Here is a 13,737-nt window from a genome sequence, read left to right on the forward strand (position 1 = left end):
GTTGGTAAAAGGCCAAATACACGTTAGCTTGTTAGTGCCTATTTTCCGTAATCTTAGACCTTCCATCTACAAAATGGAAATAATAGTACTAATCTATTTGATAGGGTTGTTGTAAGGGCTGCTGAGCCACCCAAGTGTCTTTTACTGAGGGTTGCAGGCTTGGAATACTGAGAATAGTGTGCGTGGCATTGAGCACTCAAAGCACTGCATAAATGCAAAGTGGTGTAGCTACTGCTTGGGAGAGGATAAATCACTTGGAAATTCTGCCCCCCTCCCTCTAGCATACTATAGACCCTTGAACATCTCTGTGTCTTCCTCCTTTCCCATCTTGCTTTTTTAAAACTGCTAAAGCTGTCTTCAGTGTGGTTTGTTTTCAATCTTGGTGACACATCCTTACACTTAAGAATCTTTTCTAGCTCTGTCATGGCTTCTCTTCCCAGTCTCAATCTCCTTCTGATTTCTTGGTTGCAGTCTCCCTTTTGGTTGATGACGAAGCCAAGGGACAGAAAATCTTGAACAATTTCTTCATTGTCAGCTAAGTCGTATAATTCCCCTTTAGTCATTACTTTTGTCTTGTTGATGTTTAGCTGTAATCCTGCTTTGGTACTTTCTGCGTTATCCTTCATCAGCAGTCGTTTCAAGCCTTCGCTGTTTTCTGCCAGTAATGTGTCATCTGCATATCTCAATTTGTTAATGTTCCTTCCACCAGTTTTCACTCCACCTTCATCTAAATCTAATCCAGTGTGCCTTATGATATATTCTGCAAACAGATTGGATAGGGAGATAAAAGTATTTTTGTTCTCTGATGCTAAATTGCTGTGTGGCATCCTTCCTGCATTTCTCCAGCTTGCTAACCTGAATTTCTGCTTATTTCTGCTGACTCCCTGGTTGTCTCCTGTCTGTCTCATGCTTCATTTCCTCACATTATGCTCATCCTGCCTTTTCCATATTTCTCAGAATTTTGCATATTCCTCTGTAGCAATGACTGCTGTAACTTTATCTCATTAGTCCTGTGTTATGTCCCCAGGATCTATTGTGATATCTTAAGCACATGAAAAATTTTATGGCACTAAATCTACTCCTTTGTCTCCCTTCTGTATGCCCAGTTCTTTCCCATCTCATCCTTTCAGTCTGGCGAGAAGAGAGGATAGTCTGTTTTGCCTTGTGAGTAGTCTTAAGCTGGTCTACTTGGAAGTAAGTCCTGTTTTATTAATTAATTTACATTATACAGCATGGATTCAGAGAACATTCCCATAGACTTTTAAAAGTGTGTGTGCAAGGGAATCTTTTTATCTACCCTAATTGTGACACCAGAATGGGCCTATCGGGAAGGGAGTGTCATGTACTTACATATCTTCCTTATGCTAACAAACAGCCTGTCTTGGACACAGTTAAGTAGTTCATTTCTTTGAAAATCAGTAAATCAGGCACCAGGAAAGGTGTCATAGGGCGGCATGGTGCCCCCAGGCACCACATTGGGGACCCCAACAGTATAGTATGAAATGTCAAATGTGCACGATGCTGCAGTCAAAATCAATAATCCAGCGATGTGCATGAGATAACATAATAATTAGTGAACCCTTGTTTAGAATTTGTGTTTCAAAGAGCCACAGATTCTGATTCTAAATTTCCAAAGGACAGAAACAGTGTTTTAAATAATGTATTTCTGTTCATTGTGAAGCATCTAGTTTTTCATTCAGTACACTCATAGTAATGGTTTGTTCTCGTTTTTCTTAAAATCCTTGTTTACCCCCAGACCTTGCCAGCTTCTGCCCTACATGTTCAGGAAACAGGGTGTTTGTACTAGACAAAAATTCTATTTGAGTTCTGCGTCCACTGGGGTGCCAGTTTTATATAATGCACTTGCTTTCTTTTCAGGCATTTAATGTTTAAGCCATCTGTCAGTTATGTGAGCAGTTGCCGTCATGGGTGAGTATTTTTCATACCGACATTTATAGCCTTTGTCAAGACTACAGGAGGCATAATGCCTCTGGCTCCGGCGTTGGAACCAGTCTTTAGCCAGTGGCTTCCTCACCCTTGCCATGGCAATGCTTGCTCTTCAGAAAAGGCAATTTGCATTGCCTGCTTTTGGGAGGAGCAACAGGGAGGTAGGTTCCCATCTGCCCTGCTAATACCACATTGGGCAGTCTTTATCTGGCCATGCAGGCTTTTGCAAATGGTATTCTGGCCATAAAGGGGGCAGGCCCTGCTAGTAACCCATTGGGCAATCTTCCTGTGGCCATGCAGGCTTTTGCAAATGGTATGCTGGCCATATAGGGAGCAGGCAGGATGCTTTCCTATCAGGCTTTGAGTTTAGTGGCACAAGTTGTGAATTTCCTGCATTGTGCAGGGGGTTGGAATAGATGACCCTGGTGGTCCCTTCCAACTCTATGAATCTTTGTACTGCAGCTGCAATGCTACTCTATTGAATCCGTTTATGAATAAGGGATAGGGATTACTTTTATGGCCTGTGATTGTTTTTACTTAGCTTTCTAGAAAGTGTGTACTGCACCTTGGAAAATGAAAGCTGGTCACTATATCCATGTTAGTAGATACTATATTACAATTTGAATGAATTCTTGATAGCTTGGTGTGTTTGTCAGGTTTATCTTCATTGCCACATGAAGAAAGTAATAAGTAATTGGGGGGGAAGCTCACATGTTGCCTCGTTTTCGGTACAGCGGCTGTTCTTTGCACAGTCCAAGATAGCCTATTTTATCGCACTTCTTTGTTTTCTCAATACTTCATAGTCTGGGAGGAAACCTTTCTGTTCTACAAGTCCCACTGAGATGAGGACTTCTGCAACAGAATGGCTGTGTTTTTGTTCAACTGGTGTTGGCTTCAGTGGTGCTTGTAGAAGTGGAGCCGTCTTGGGATTGCGTATCCTCTCTTTCCATCCAAGAGTCACGCGCTAAGAAGCTTTCTTTCTTTCAGATGAAACTGCTGATTTGATGAAGGTGGATGCCGGAGACTACGCGTTAGCAAATCACACCTCTAAATTCAAGGCCCATCCTCTACAACAAGATGCTTTCTCAGGGGATCATCTTCTGTTGTCTGGCAACAAGGTTTGGGAATCGGTACATTTGCTTTCTTACCAGTGCGAGGGGTGTGTCTTTGTAAATGAATGCATAGATTAGTTCAGAAATAGTTTTCTGTTATCTCCCAATCAAAACTTATGAGGGATTAATTTGGGGAGTTCAAATAAAACTGGGTTTGATTTCATGCAAAATAAACTTGTATAAAAGATTCTTGGAATTCTGTCATTGCTGAAAATGCTGCAGAATTCATCAAGCTCTTCTTTGCTAACTAATAACCATGCTAAGCCCTTCCAGAATCTTCCTCTAAATGTTTTCTGTCCTGTTTATCTTCTCAATAAGCGTCCAAATCTAAATAATTTCTTAAAGCAATACAATTTCCACACCTAGAATTGTGCAAAGCATCCTACCTGTGTCACTCCCTAAATTTACATAATTGCTCACAGGACACTTTCATGTTTCAGCTTGCAAAATTCTAGGGTTACTGTGTAATGCTTGTTTTAATATGTTTAAACACTTACTTGTATTTTTGTAGCCTTTAAAGAGCTGCATGATGCACCTATTATGCCCCAGAGCATAATGGATCTGATTAATTCTAGTAATATCTTTTGTGTTTTTTTTGTTTCAGTTTTCATCAGACAAGTTTGGCAGTCTGGAGGGACCTTTCACTGGTCCAACTGCAAATGCCTCATGTAGTCTCAATTATTGTTCAGGTGAGACAGGCTGTGTTGGCTTCAGCTCAGGGATCCTTCAAAATGGGTGCAGATTGTAGCAGCGCAATGAAATTGTTTTGGTGAGAGTACCTATGCTGAAGTTAATTCTCTCAAAGTTCTAGGGCATGGCTGCCTTACTGCAATTAAACTGTTGAGTCATGCCCTCTTGTTAAATAAGAAAGTTCATTTTTATCAAAGCAAATTGAGTCCTTGTTGAAACATGAAGTGGTTGGAGATGAACTTAGCTAGAAATTGGTAGCTTGACCCTAACCCACTCTTAGTTATTTATTTACTTTATTGATACCATTCTACTTCCCAATAGAGACCCAAAGTCTCTATTACAGCATTCTGCCCTTTATTTTACCCAAACAATAGCAGCCTTGCAAGGTAGGTTAAGCTGAGTATGCATATGACTAGCCCAGTGTCACCCATCAAGCTTCCATGGCAGAGCAGGGATTCGAACCTGGGTCTCCCTGATCCTGGCCGGACACTCTAATAACTGCACCGTGCTTGCTCTGAAAACTCTTGCAACTGGTGAAACTGGGCAAACCTTTGGCCACGTGATACATAACAACTTGGCAGCCTGTTAGAATGGTCTTTTCTGGATTTGGTGCCAAGGGTTCTAGATGGCCACCGCCAAGTTAAAGGGTGAAGCCCTCCCCCCCATAATTGTATATAGTGGGATCACATCAAAGGCAATAACTAGGGTTGCCAGCTCCGGGTTGGGAAATACCTGGAGATTTTTGGGGCAAAGCCTGAGGAGGGGGGGGGGTTGGGGAGGGGAGGGACTTCAATGCCATAGAGTCCAATTGCCAAAGCAGCCATTTTCTCCAGGCCATTTTCTCTTATTGGCTGGAGATCAGTTGTAATAGTGGGAGATCTCCCTAGAGGTTATATACAAAGTAACACTTCCGTGTGTATCAGTACGTAGTACAAAATCATACACAGAAACCAATATGCACAAGGAATATAACAAAATGCAAAAATGTATTACATGCCAAAAAAGCAAGTATAAGTCAACTATATACAGATACTGAGATGCGATAAATATGATTATGTAAGTCCCATGTCTGACACTTTCTCTCAAATCTTCTTGTTTTACAGGTGCAGGTCAGAGACTTTTCTCTATTGGATATATTCTGGTGTGCTCCCCTTGTCAGGGAGGAAGAGGAAGACAGCTGTTTCAAGTTCTAATTCTTCATCAGTCCCTCTTCATATCCATTTTGTATCTCATGTTACAAATTCCAATCCCTTCCTGGTCTGACTTGCAAAGGTTCCCAGCTGGATACAATCAAGTTAGTAAAGGTTCTAAGATGGATATGAAGAGGGACTGATTAAGAATTAGAACTTGAAAACAGCTGTCTTCCTCCCAGAATATATCCAATAGAGAAATGTCTCTGACCTGCACCTGTAAAACAAGAAGATTTGTGAGAGAGTGTCAGACATGGGACTTACATAATCATATTTATTGCATCTCAGTGTTTGTACATAGTTGATTTATACTTGCTTTATTGGCATGTAATACATTTTTGCATTTTGTTATACTCCTTGTGCACATTGGTTTCTGTGTATGCTTTTGTACTAAGTACCTGGAGGCTGGCAACCCTTGCAATAATGCAAATGCTGCTTGAAACACTAAACAACTGTACACCAGTGCAGGAGCAGCCCAGTTTGATTAACGGTGAGGCAAACTGCTTGTGAGACTGCAGGTGCAATAATTTTTTTTTAAAATCTCCTTTTAAATTTCTATTAATTCCTTTCAAGATAATAAAGCAACTGTATAAGAAAATGCTTGTTCCTATATAGAACTCCTGTGGAGGCCAGCAGTGCTTGAGATGGTTACATCTTTTTGTAACCGGAAGCCTGGATGCGAGGCTATGAGTTTCTCACTTAACTGTTCAGTACTTCTTTCCTGGCAGAAATTTCACCCCCTGAGAGCTATCAAGCTGCGGGAGCACTGAGGACATTTGAAGCGAGTGCCAATGGCCAGTGGAGGAGTTGCATTGCTCCCCTTGGTTCTGTTTTACAGAAGCCCAGAGCAAGTCGGAGTGCATATTTTGAAACTCGCAAACTCTCAAGGTACATACAGTTTCATACTTCTTATAAATTGTATTCATAACGGATACCCAGTATAATAGAAAGATTATTGTAAAAATCATTCATCAGTTCATTAGCTAAGTAATTCCTGGCCAACAAAATTAGTTCTTCCCACAATAATTCTTGCCATGCTCTTTAAATGTAAAGGTTAAGTCAAATGGACTACTGGAGTGCATTCTCCCCTCGATGTCCATGGGTTGATGTCCTTGGCTTGTCCTCTGGATTTTCTTACTTTTTGGCACTATTAATGTTATTCCTTCTAACAAGTCACAACTCAGTCACCTAAGAAATGAAAACTGCAGTTATGGTTATAGTACAGGGCGGGACTAAATGAAGGGCATTTGTCTACACCAAGATGCCTCTCGGTGTCAGACATTGCAAATAAAAAAGTAACCTGCTGCTATTCCAAGAACGTTCTTGTCAGTGGGATACTGGACGATATTTGTGGCCAAAGAGGGCTATAATAGAATAACTCCAGGGGCACTTTAAAGACTAATGTCTGTTTCTTTATGACCTTTCATAGAAATAAATGTTGTTAGTCTTTAAGGTGTCATGGGACGTCTGTTTTATTTTACTACCATAGACTAATACGGTTACCACTTTGCGGTCATCAAACAGGGCGTAGAGGCCGAGGCAGTCCCCTGATGTTGCCTCCTGGCACTGGGATTCAGAGGTTTACTGCTTCTGAATGTGGAGATTCCCTTTAGCGGTCACAGTCCTGTGTCCCACACCTTAAAAGTCTCATTGGTCGTACCCAACTTGGTAGGCAGGAACACAAGTACCTCATACTAAGGAGCAACATATTTCACATAGCATGAGTGCTTAAGTTGGTGCACCAGAAAACTTTCTGCTGTATTGTTGGCTGAATACCACCACCACTGCCCCCAAAGATGCTATGATGTGGAATGGAGTACAATGAGGTTTTCACATACAGAGCAGTAGAACTCAGGCCTGGCCAAGTTTAAGTGAAAGTGAAAGTGGAGGGGGCTGTAAAGAGGGGGGGAAATTGTGAGCTTTGTAGTAATTGGGATGTGGGCAGCCTGGATACGCAACTTTGAGGGCCTAAACAATTGTGATGGTGACAAGCCGTATGGTTTGAGTCCCTGCCAAGTAGAGGGTCGAAGGACAGCCCTATGGGAGGGGAAGCAAAACCTTCTGAGTTCTCATTCTAAAACTCCCTTTTAAAAAAACTGTTTCTCTTCTAGTGGGGCTCCAGGATAGGAAGTAGCCCCTGCCGGGAGATAAAATGACTTATATGATGTTGGGCGAGTGAAAAGGACAGGGCAAAGGATGGCCTCCCTTCCCCCCCCCCCCCCCAGTTGTGCTGTTCTTCACATCTCCTTCCGCTGCCCCCTGCCTTGTGCGGACTTGGCTATGGGATGTGTCGCGTTTCAGTTCCTGCCTGCTTCCCTGTAAAACCTGTACAATCCAGGAATCCAGCTCCATCTGGTGACCGGATGTGTAAAATGAAGATAGTCGGCAATACAGTTTTAATACAGTTTTTATCATTTGGACCATCAGTTTTAAAATAAACGCATCCTAAGTTATATACCGAGGCCCTTTCGTTTCTCTGGGTTAAACTCAGTAATCTGAGCACAGGGATCGTGAACCATCCCTGCACTCCCCCCCCCCACCCAGAAATCTTATCCAGACTGGGAAAGTTGATTCTCAAAATTCAGGGACCTGCAGGAACTAACCGCCATGTGGGTCGAGCTTGAATGAGGTGGAGTGTGAGGGCAAAAAGACTCTCTCTGCCCTCTTCCGTTAGCAGAACTCGGAGAGAAGTGGCAGGAAAGGCTATTTCATCACCTCAACAATTCAGGTTCCCTTCCCAACCTACATGGCTATTAGTCTATGCAGATCCACCATCCCAGGGCTCAACTTCCCCCACCAAAGTATGTGAACACATGAAGCTGCCTTATACTGAGTCAGACCCTTGGTCTATCAAAGTCAGTATTGTCTACTCAGACCGGCAGAGGCTCTCCAGGATCTCAGACAGCGGTCTTTCACATCACCTACTTGCCTAGTCCCTTTAATTGGAGATGCCGGGGATTGAACCTGGGACCTTCTGCATGCCAAACAGATGCTCGACCACTGAGCCACTGCCGCTCCCCTAAAGACAGTGGAAGACAAAATAGCGGAAATGGCTAAACTTACGGCATTGATAAATCAAAAAGTCAATGTTCAATTTATGGGTGAATGGGAGGCATGGAGGGTTTACTGTGAAACTGAACTTCAAATGGGGAAACTTGAAGGTTATTCATTAATCTAATCCATTTTTCAAAGATATAGTTGAAGCAATGTGGTATATTAACTTTGTTTTAATCTTCAATAACTGTATATCATTATACTTAATGTTTGATAATTAAAATTCTTAATTGTTATACTATATTTAGTTTTAAAAAATGATGAAATAAGAATATTTGATTTGAAATATTTTATAACTACAGATGAATTGATATTGATCAAAAGTATTAAACAATTTTAGGATTAGAATTTTTAATGCAAAAGACTTAATCAGTTTATAATGGGATGGAAGAAGATGAAGGGGAAGTTTTTTATTTTATATTTTATAACAAAGATATACTTTCAACTATAGTGTGAACTTTTCTTTTTCTATATTGATAAATTGAGTATATTGTTGAAATAGTTTGTTAAAATATTTTGAAAAATAAAAAATGTTTTCAAAAAAAAAAAGACAGTGGAAGACAATGGCTCTAATTTCCTGCTTGAGTGTGCAGCATCTAGATTTAAAAAATTGGTACTGTCACACTTGCCAAACCAACTCACAGGCTGGTCTCTTTCTGCAGCGGGACATCAAACTCCTTGGCAGGGAAATCCAACCATCATTGCCACATTTCTGCCTATGAAAAATCATTTCCGATCAAGCCTGTCAGCAGTCCGTCATGGAACGCTTCGTGCTGTCGCCTGCAGAGTCCCAAGAAATCCCAGAGAAGGTTCATCAGTACGGCAGAAGAGGTGAGCAAAAGGGATTTGAGATGCTTATGCTTGGGTTTTTGTTGGGTGGGAAAGGTCTCTATACACACACAAGATGAGCTGTGTTGTAGCCACACACTGTGTGGTGGTGATGAGGCCTCTCTCAATGATTTTGTCAGGTAGTGCAATGTCACAGAAAGGTAAAATGGACCTCAGGATCTCTAGCTCTGCTTCTACAGTCAGGGCACATAGATGGCACAGGGAAATGGAGGGGCGAGAGAATTGGGAGAGAGAATGCCGCCAAGAAATGTCAGAGGTAGAGGGGTGGAAAGGTTCAGGAAAAGAGAGCGTGCAGAGTAGAGAGGTGTCCGCATGAACGGCTAGAATGAGTAGGGCTGAAGTTGACATACTGATCTGAAACAGCCAGACAGATCATTGGCTGCTTTTTTGCCTGCTGTAAATACGGATTTGGAATGGAGAGGCGCCTTGAGAACTGGACATGCTACAGACAAGTAATCCAGATCTCTCACTTCCTTTATATTGGGCTGGTTTGAGAACGCTGATCCAGACCACACTTGGTGTGGAACTGTAATAGAAATCTGCAAAAAATCACACACACACTCAAGCCTTTCCCCAGTGGAGAATGGGTGGTTGGATACACTTTTTGTGTGTGGCAAACGTTTCCTTCTATAGACTCCCCCCGCCCCGGATGTTGAAGGGAAACCACTGCCACCCAAAATATTTGATCCCACTCCAGCTTCATGACATGTGGACCAAACTGCTCTTTGCTTTTCGAGCAGTATTTTAAATATTAAAATGTTTCAGCCCTGATTTTTCAAACTTTAAAAAGGTTCAAGACAACTAAATAATCAGAAACCAAAATACAAACTAGAATGCGGATCTTCAGCTCTAACCAGCCTCGACGACTCTTTCTTTATGTAATTCTAGTTTGTATTTTGGTTTCTGATTATTTAGTCATCTTGAACATTTTTAAAGTTGAAAAAGCAGGGCTGAAACATTCTAATAGTAAGCCTTTATCAGCATGTTTGACTTACAGAGGCTCAGGTCATTTTTTTAAGTTAAATTTCTCTGCTTAAGCATGAAGAAACATTGAAGAAGAGTTGGTTTTTATATTCCGACTTTCTCTACCAATTAAGGAAGAATCAAACCGGCTTACAATCACCTTCCCTTCCCCTCCCCACAACAGACACCTTGTGAGGTAGGTGGGGCTGAGAGAGTTCGGAGAGAACTGTGACTAGCCCAAGGTCCACCAGCTGGCTTTATGTGTAGGAGTGGGGAAACCAACCCAGTTCACCAGATTAGTGTCCACCGCTCATGTGGAGGAGTGGGAAATCAAGCCCGGTTCTCCAGAGTCCACCACTCCAAACCACCACTTTTAACTATTACACCATGCTGGGCTCTCCACGTCTGCGTGAATCCAGAGTTTCGTGAGTTACTTGCAAACTGCCCTTGTGTTTTTCCCCCCTTCCCCAGACTGTTCGAGAGGAAGAGAAAGAAGTTTACAGGCAGCTGCTCCAAATGGTTACAGGAAAAAAGTTCTGCACCTCCAAGCCCTCTTCGCTGTTCTCTCTCCACCTGTGAGTCTTGGAAATGTGTTTTCTAGCTGGTTGCCAGCTTTATTGTGTTCACAGTTGGTTTTTGGAAGCTCTGATCTTCAATGGTTATGCAAGGCAGAATTTTGAATTTACCATACTCAGAAAGGACTTGTCCCTGCTGGTCTGGCTCCATTGACTCATTAGCTCATGTGCTAATTTCTGTGCCATTTCTGTGAGGACAGAGCATGATATCTCTCTCCTCTTTTAGTACATAAATCCAATGCCTCTGTGTCTGATATAATGCCTTTTTATTAGGGATCCCAAGTTCAGTCCTTATATCCCTCAAACATTAGATTCAAAATTATGCTGCTCAAGATCAATGGATCAAAAAGCTTCTAAGGGATAAAGGAAAATTTCGTTTTTCTTTTTTTTTCTTTTAAATTTGTTATTGATTTCCCAACAGGAAACCACCACCCAAACAACAATAACAAACTTTTTAATAAACAAACCTAGAAGCTATATAATTTAAAAAGCCCAACATACATAAAGTTGAATCAGAGTATTGACAGAGGGCTAAGTATTTAACACATTTTCCAATTTATCTTGCAATTACAGATAAGAGAGGAATTCATTGATGGTATTGGGTTTTTTAAAAATCTTTATATATTTTGGACTTAATTCCTTTTCCATAATCTAAGGAAGGCCTTAGATGCTGAATACCTTTCTGATTCACGTATGAAATAAAACCATGCTACGTTTCATAGAAATCTGATATTTTAGCTTTACCTTTGACTACTCTTAAGTTGATGTGTCAATTTTTTTCTGCCATAGCTATTTGCCACAGTTTGAAATACCAAGACAGTAGTGTTAAATGTTCTGCGGTTTTCCAACATTTTGCTATTACCCTACGGGCTGCCATCAACATAAACACTATTAACCCCTTGGATGCCACTTTTCCGTTTTGTTCCCCCCCAGATTGTCAACAGAGCCAATGCTCATGTAGCATGGATGGTTTGATGCGTAATATTTGTCATTTCTAAGAATAATTTCCCCCAAAACTGATGCTACAGGGCATGACCACCACATAAGGATAAACTCACCTTGAGGGTTGCAATTTCTCCATCCTTTTTTATTATTTGTATTGCTTATTTTTGCAAGACGCACTGGAGTAGTATCGTTGTAGTAGTTTCAAAGAATTCCCCCTAAGGGCTGCTGATACAGTCTTCCTTGTTTGAGTCATCCATAATTTATTCCATATATTTTGTTCTATTTTTCTCCCAGTATCATGAACACATGAAGCTGCCTTATACTTAATCAGACCCTTGGTCCATCGAAGTCAGTATTGTCTACTCAGACAGGGAGTGGCTCTCCAGGGTCTCAGGCAGAGGTCTTTCACATCACCTTCCTGCCTAGTCCCTTGAAGTGGAGATGCTGGGGATTGAACCTGGGACCTTCTGCATGCCAAGCAGAGGCTTTGCTACTGAGCCACGGCCCCTTCATCTTCCAATTTGACATGCTTGCATCTGTTTCGATTCAATGAGGATACGTTTTGAAAATCCTTTTGCGCCGTTCGGTTTTGTCTTTCAGGCCCCGATGTGTGAGTTCCAGTAAAAACCTTGTGAAAGAATATGAAAAGAAAAGCAGGAAACCAGCTGAAGTTTATGGCCTCACTCCAGGCAACCAGCTGCCCGAGGCCGTCAGGACTCCGGAGCACCACTCACACAATTCACTGCCATGCCCCCTTGGTAGTTATCCGTCGCGGCTTACCTTTGAGCCTCAGGACAGCAGTACGCCGATTCAGCAAAATAACACACCCTCTTTGGATGTGCAGCCTGAAGGTAACAGCAATAGATGCATAGATTTATTAGCATAGGTTTATTAAATACGGTCATTTACCAGCATAACAGTAAAAAAGTAGAAGTAATCACAATAGTACACAATCGTACAATGGCACAATTAGCGAGCTGTTTCACATAGCCAGAACGATCTCTGTATTCTGGTAGCAACATAACAAAACTTCGCCACTGTATGCGAGATGGTGGGATTCTTATCTTCAATTAGAAAATTCACCATTAAAACACTACCAGGGCTGGAGTAGCTGGTGTATCCAGGGAACCTGGACAGCAGAGGTGAGATCAGGCAATTTCTGACGTCCCTATAAAATTCACAGTTCAGTAAAATGTGAGCAATTAACTCGATCGCATTGGCACTGCAGGGGCATAACCGTGCCTCCATAGGCTAGCGTTGGAATCTTCCACTAAGCAGGGCTGATGGAAAGGCGTTAAACCGAGCTCCAGAGAAAGCCCATTGGTATTTAGAGAAAGTGATAGCTGTTTACAGCAATAGATGTAAATTGAATGATGTGATCACTACACTCTGTTTCCAAATCATCCATGGGCACATGATTTGGTATTTCGTTCCTCCTCACTATAAACTTGTAACGTGGTCTGACACCATCCCCATTCTTCAGAAGGGAAATTTGTGCCCCAAACTGGATGCCGCTCACACGTAAGCAGTTCCTGCTTTCAGTGGGACTTGGTTCCTAATAAGGTTATGACACGAGAGCTGGCGGATTGTGCCAATGTCCAGGGATGACCACCAGAACCACTAGAGCTTATAGAAATGCAGTTGTTTATTTACAGTGCTATATACACACTCTCTCCACCTTAACTCCCGACACAGACTCACAGAGTCTTACACTTATATACAATGCCACCACCAGGCATTAATTAGCAGTACATGCTTAGTCACTTTCCAGGTGCAACACCACATCACACCTCAGCCTCTGGCCTCAACTTGATCTGGCCAGTATAATCAGGCCTCCTAGGGGCTTTCCAGGCCATTGCGTCAGCCTATGGTTGACAGTTAGATCCATGCCATCTAAGTCTGCCTGTCACAGCTAATATGACAGCCTTGCATATTCCAACACTCCTTCTCATATATGTCATATTAGTTTGGACAGTTGCAAGAATCTGTTACGATCCACCACCTTGGTAAACAGATCTGCTATATTAGTTTCACCTGTACACTTTATTACAGTTATCTGACCATTTGTTACTGCAGCTGACACATTTTGGTACCTTATTTTAACATGTTTGCTCTTGCCTCTAAAAGATTGCTCGTTGGCAAGAGTTTTTGCTGCTTCATTGTCAGAAAACACATTCACTGTACATCCAATTCTTTCAACAAGAACACAAACCATTCTACTTGTCCCACACACTCGCTAATGGCGCTATACTCCGCTTCACATGAGCTAGTAGTCACGAATGATTGTTTTTGGGACTTCCAATGAATTGGTGCCTTTCCTAGATACAAAATATACCTACTGGTGGACCTTGAATCTTTTTCATCTGCCCAGGAAGCATCCGCATAAGCTGTCAAGCTTCCTTCCTCTGCTCT

At 41.9% G+C, this 13,737-nt stretch overlaps 1 protein-coding gene across 1 annotated transcript in view; it reads left to right on the top strand.

Annotated features, from left to right (window-relative positions):
• Positions 1–1,925: 1,925 nt before the first annotated feature.
• The window catches only part of SENP1 (SUMO specific peptidase 1), a 35,628-nt gene continuing 23,816 nt past the window's right edge, over positions 1,926–13,737 (top strand). Inside the window, exons 1-7 of the mRNA XM_056849331.1 lie at positions 1,926–1,929; positions 2,935–3,065; positions 3,664–3,748; positions 5,668–5,827; positions 8,656–8,824; positions 10,277–10,380; positions 11,926–12,176. Of these exons, the coding sequence (XP_056705309.1) occupies positions 1,926–1,929; positions 2,935–3,065; positions 3,664–3,748; positions 5,668–5,827; positions 8,656–8,824; positions 10,277–10,380; positions 11,926–12,176 (904 nt within the window). The remainder of the gene's footprint in view (positions 1,930–2,934; positions 3,066–3,663; positions 3,749–5,667; positions 5,828–8,655; positions 8,825–10,276; positions 10,381–11,925; positions 12,177–13,737) is intronic.

Source organism: Euleptes europaea, chromosome 1 (assembly GCF_029931775.1).
Source record: "Euleptes europaea isolate rEulEur1 chromosome 1, rEulEur1.hap1, whole genome shotgun sequence".
NCBI classification, from domain to species: Eukaryota; Metazoa; Chordata; class Lepidosauria; order Squamata; family Sphaerodactylidae; genus Euleptes; species Euleptes europaea.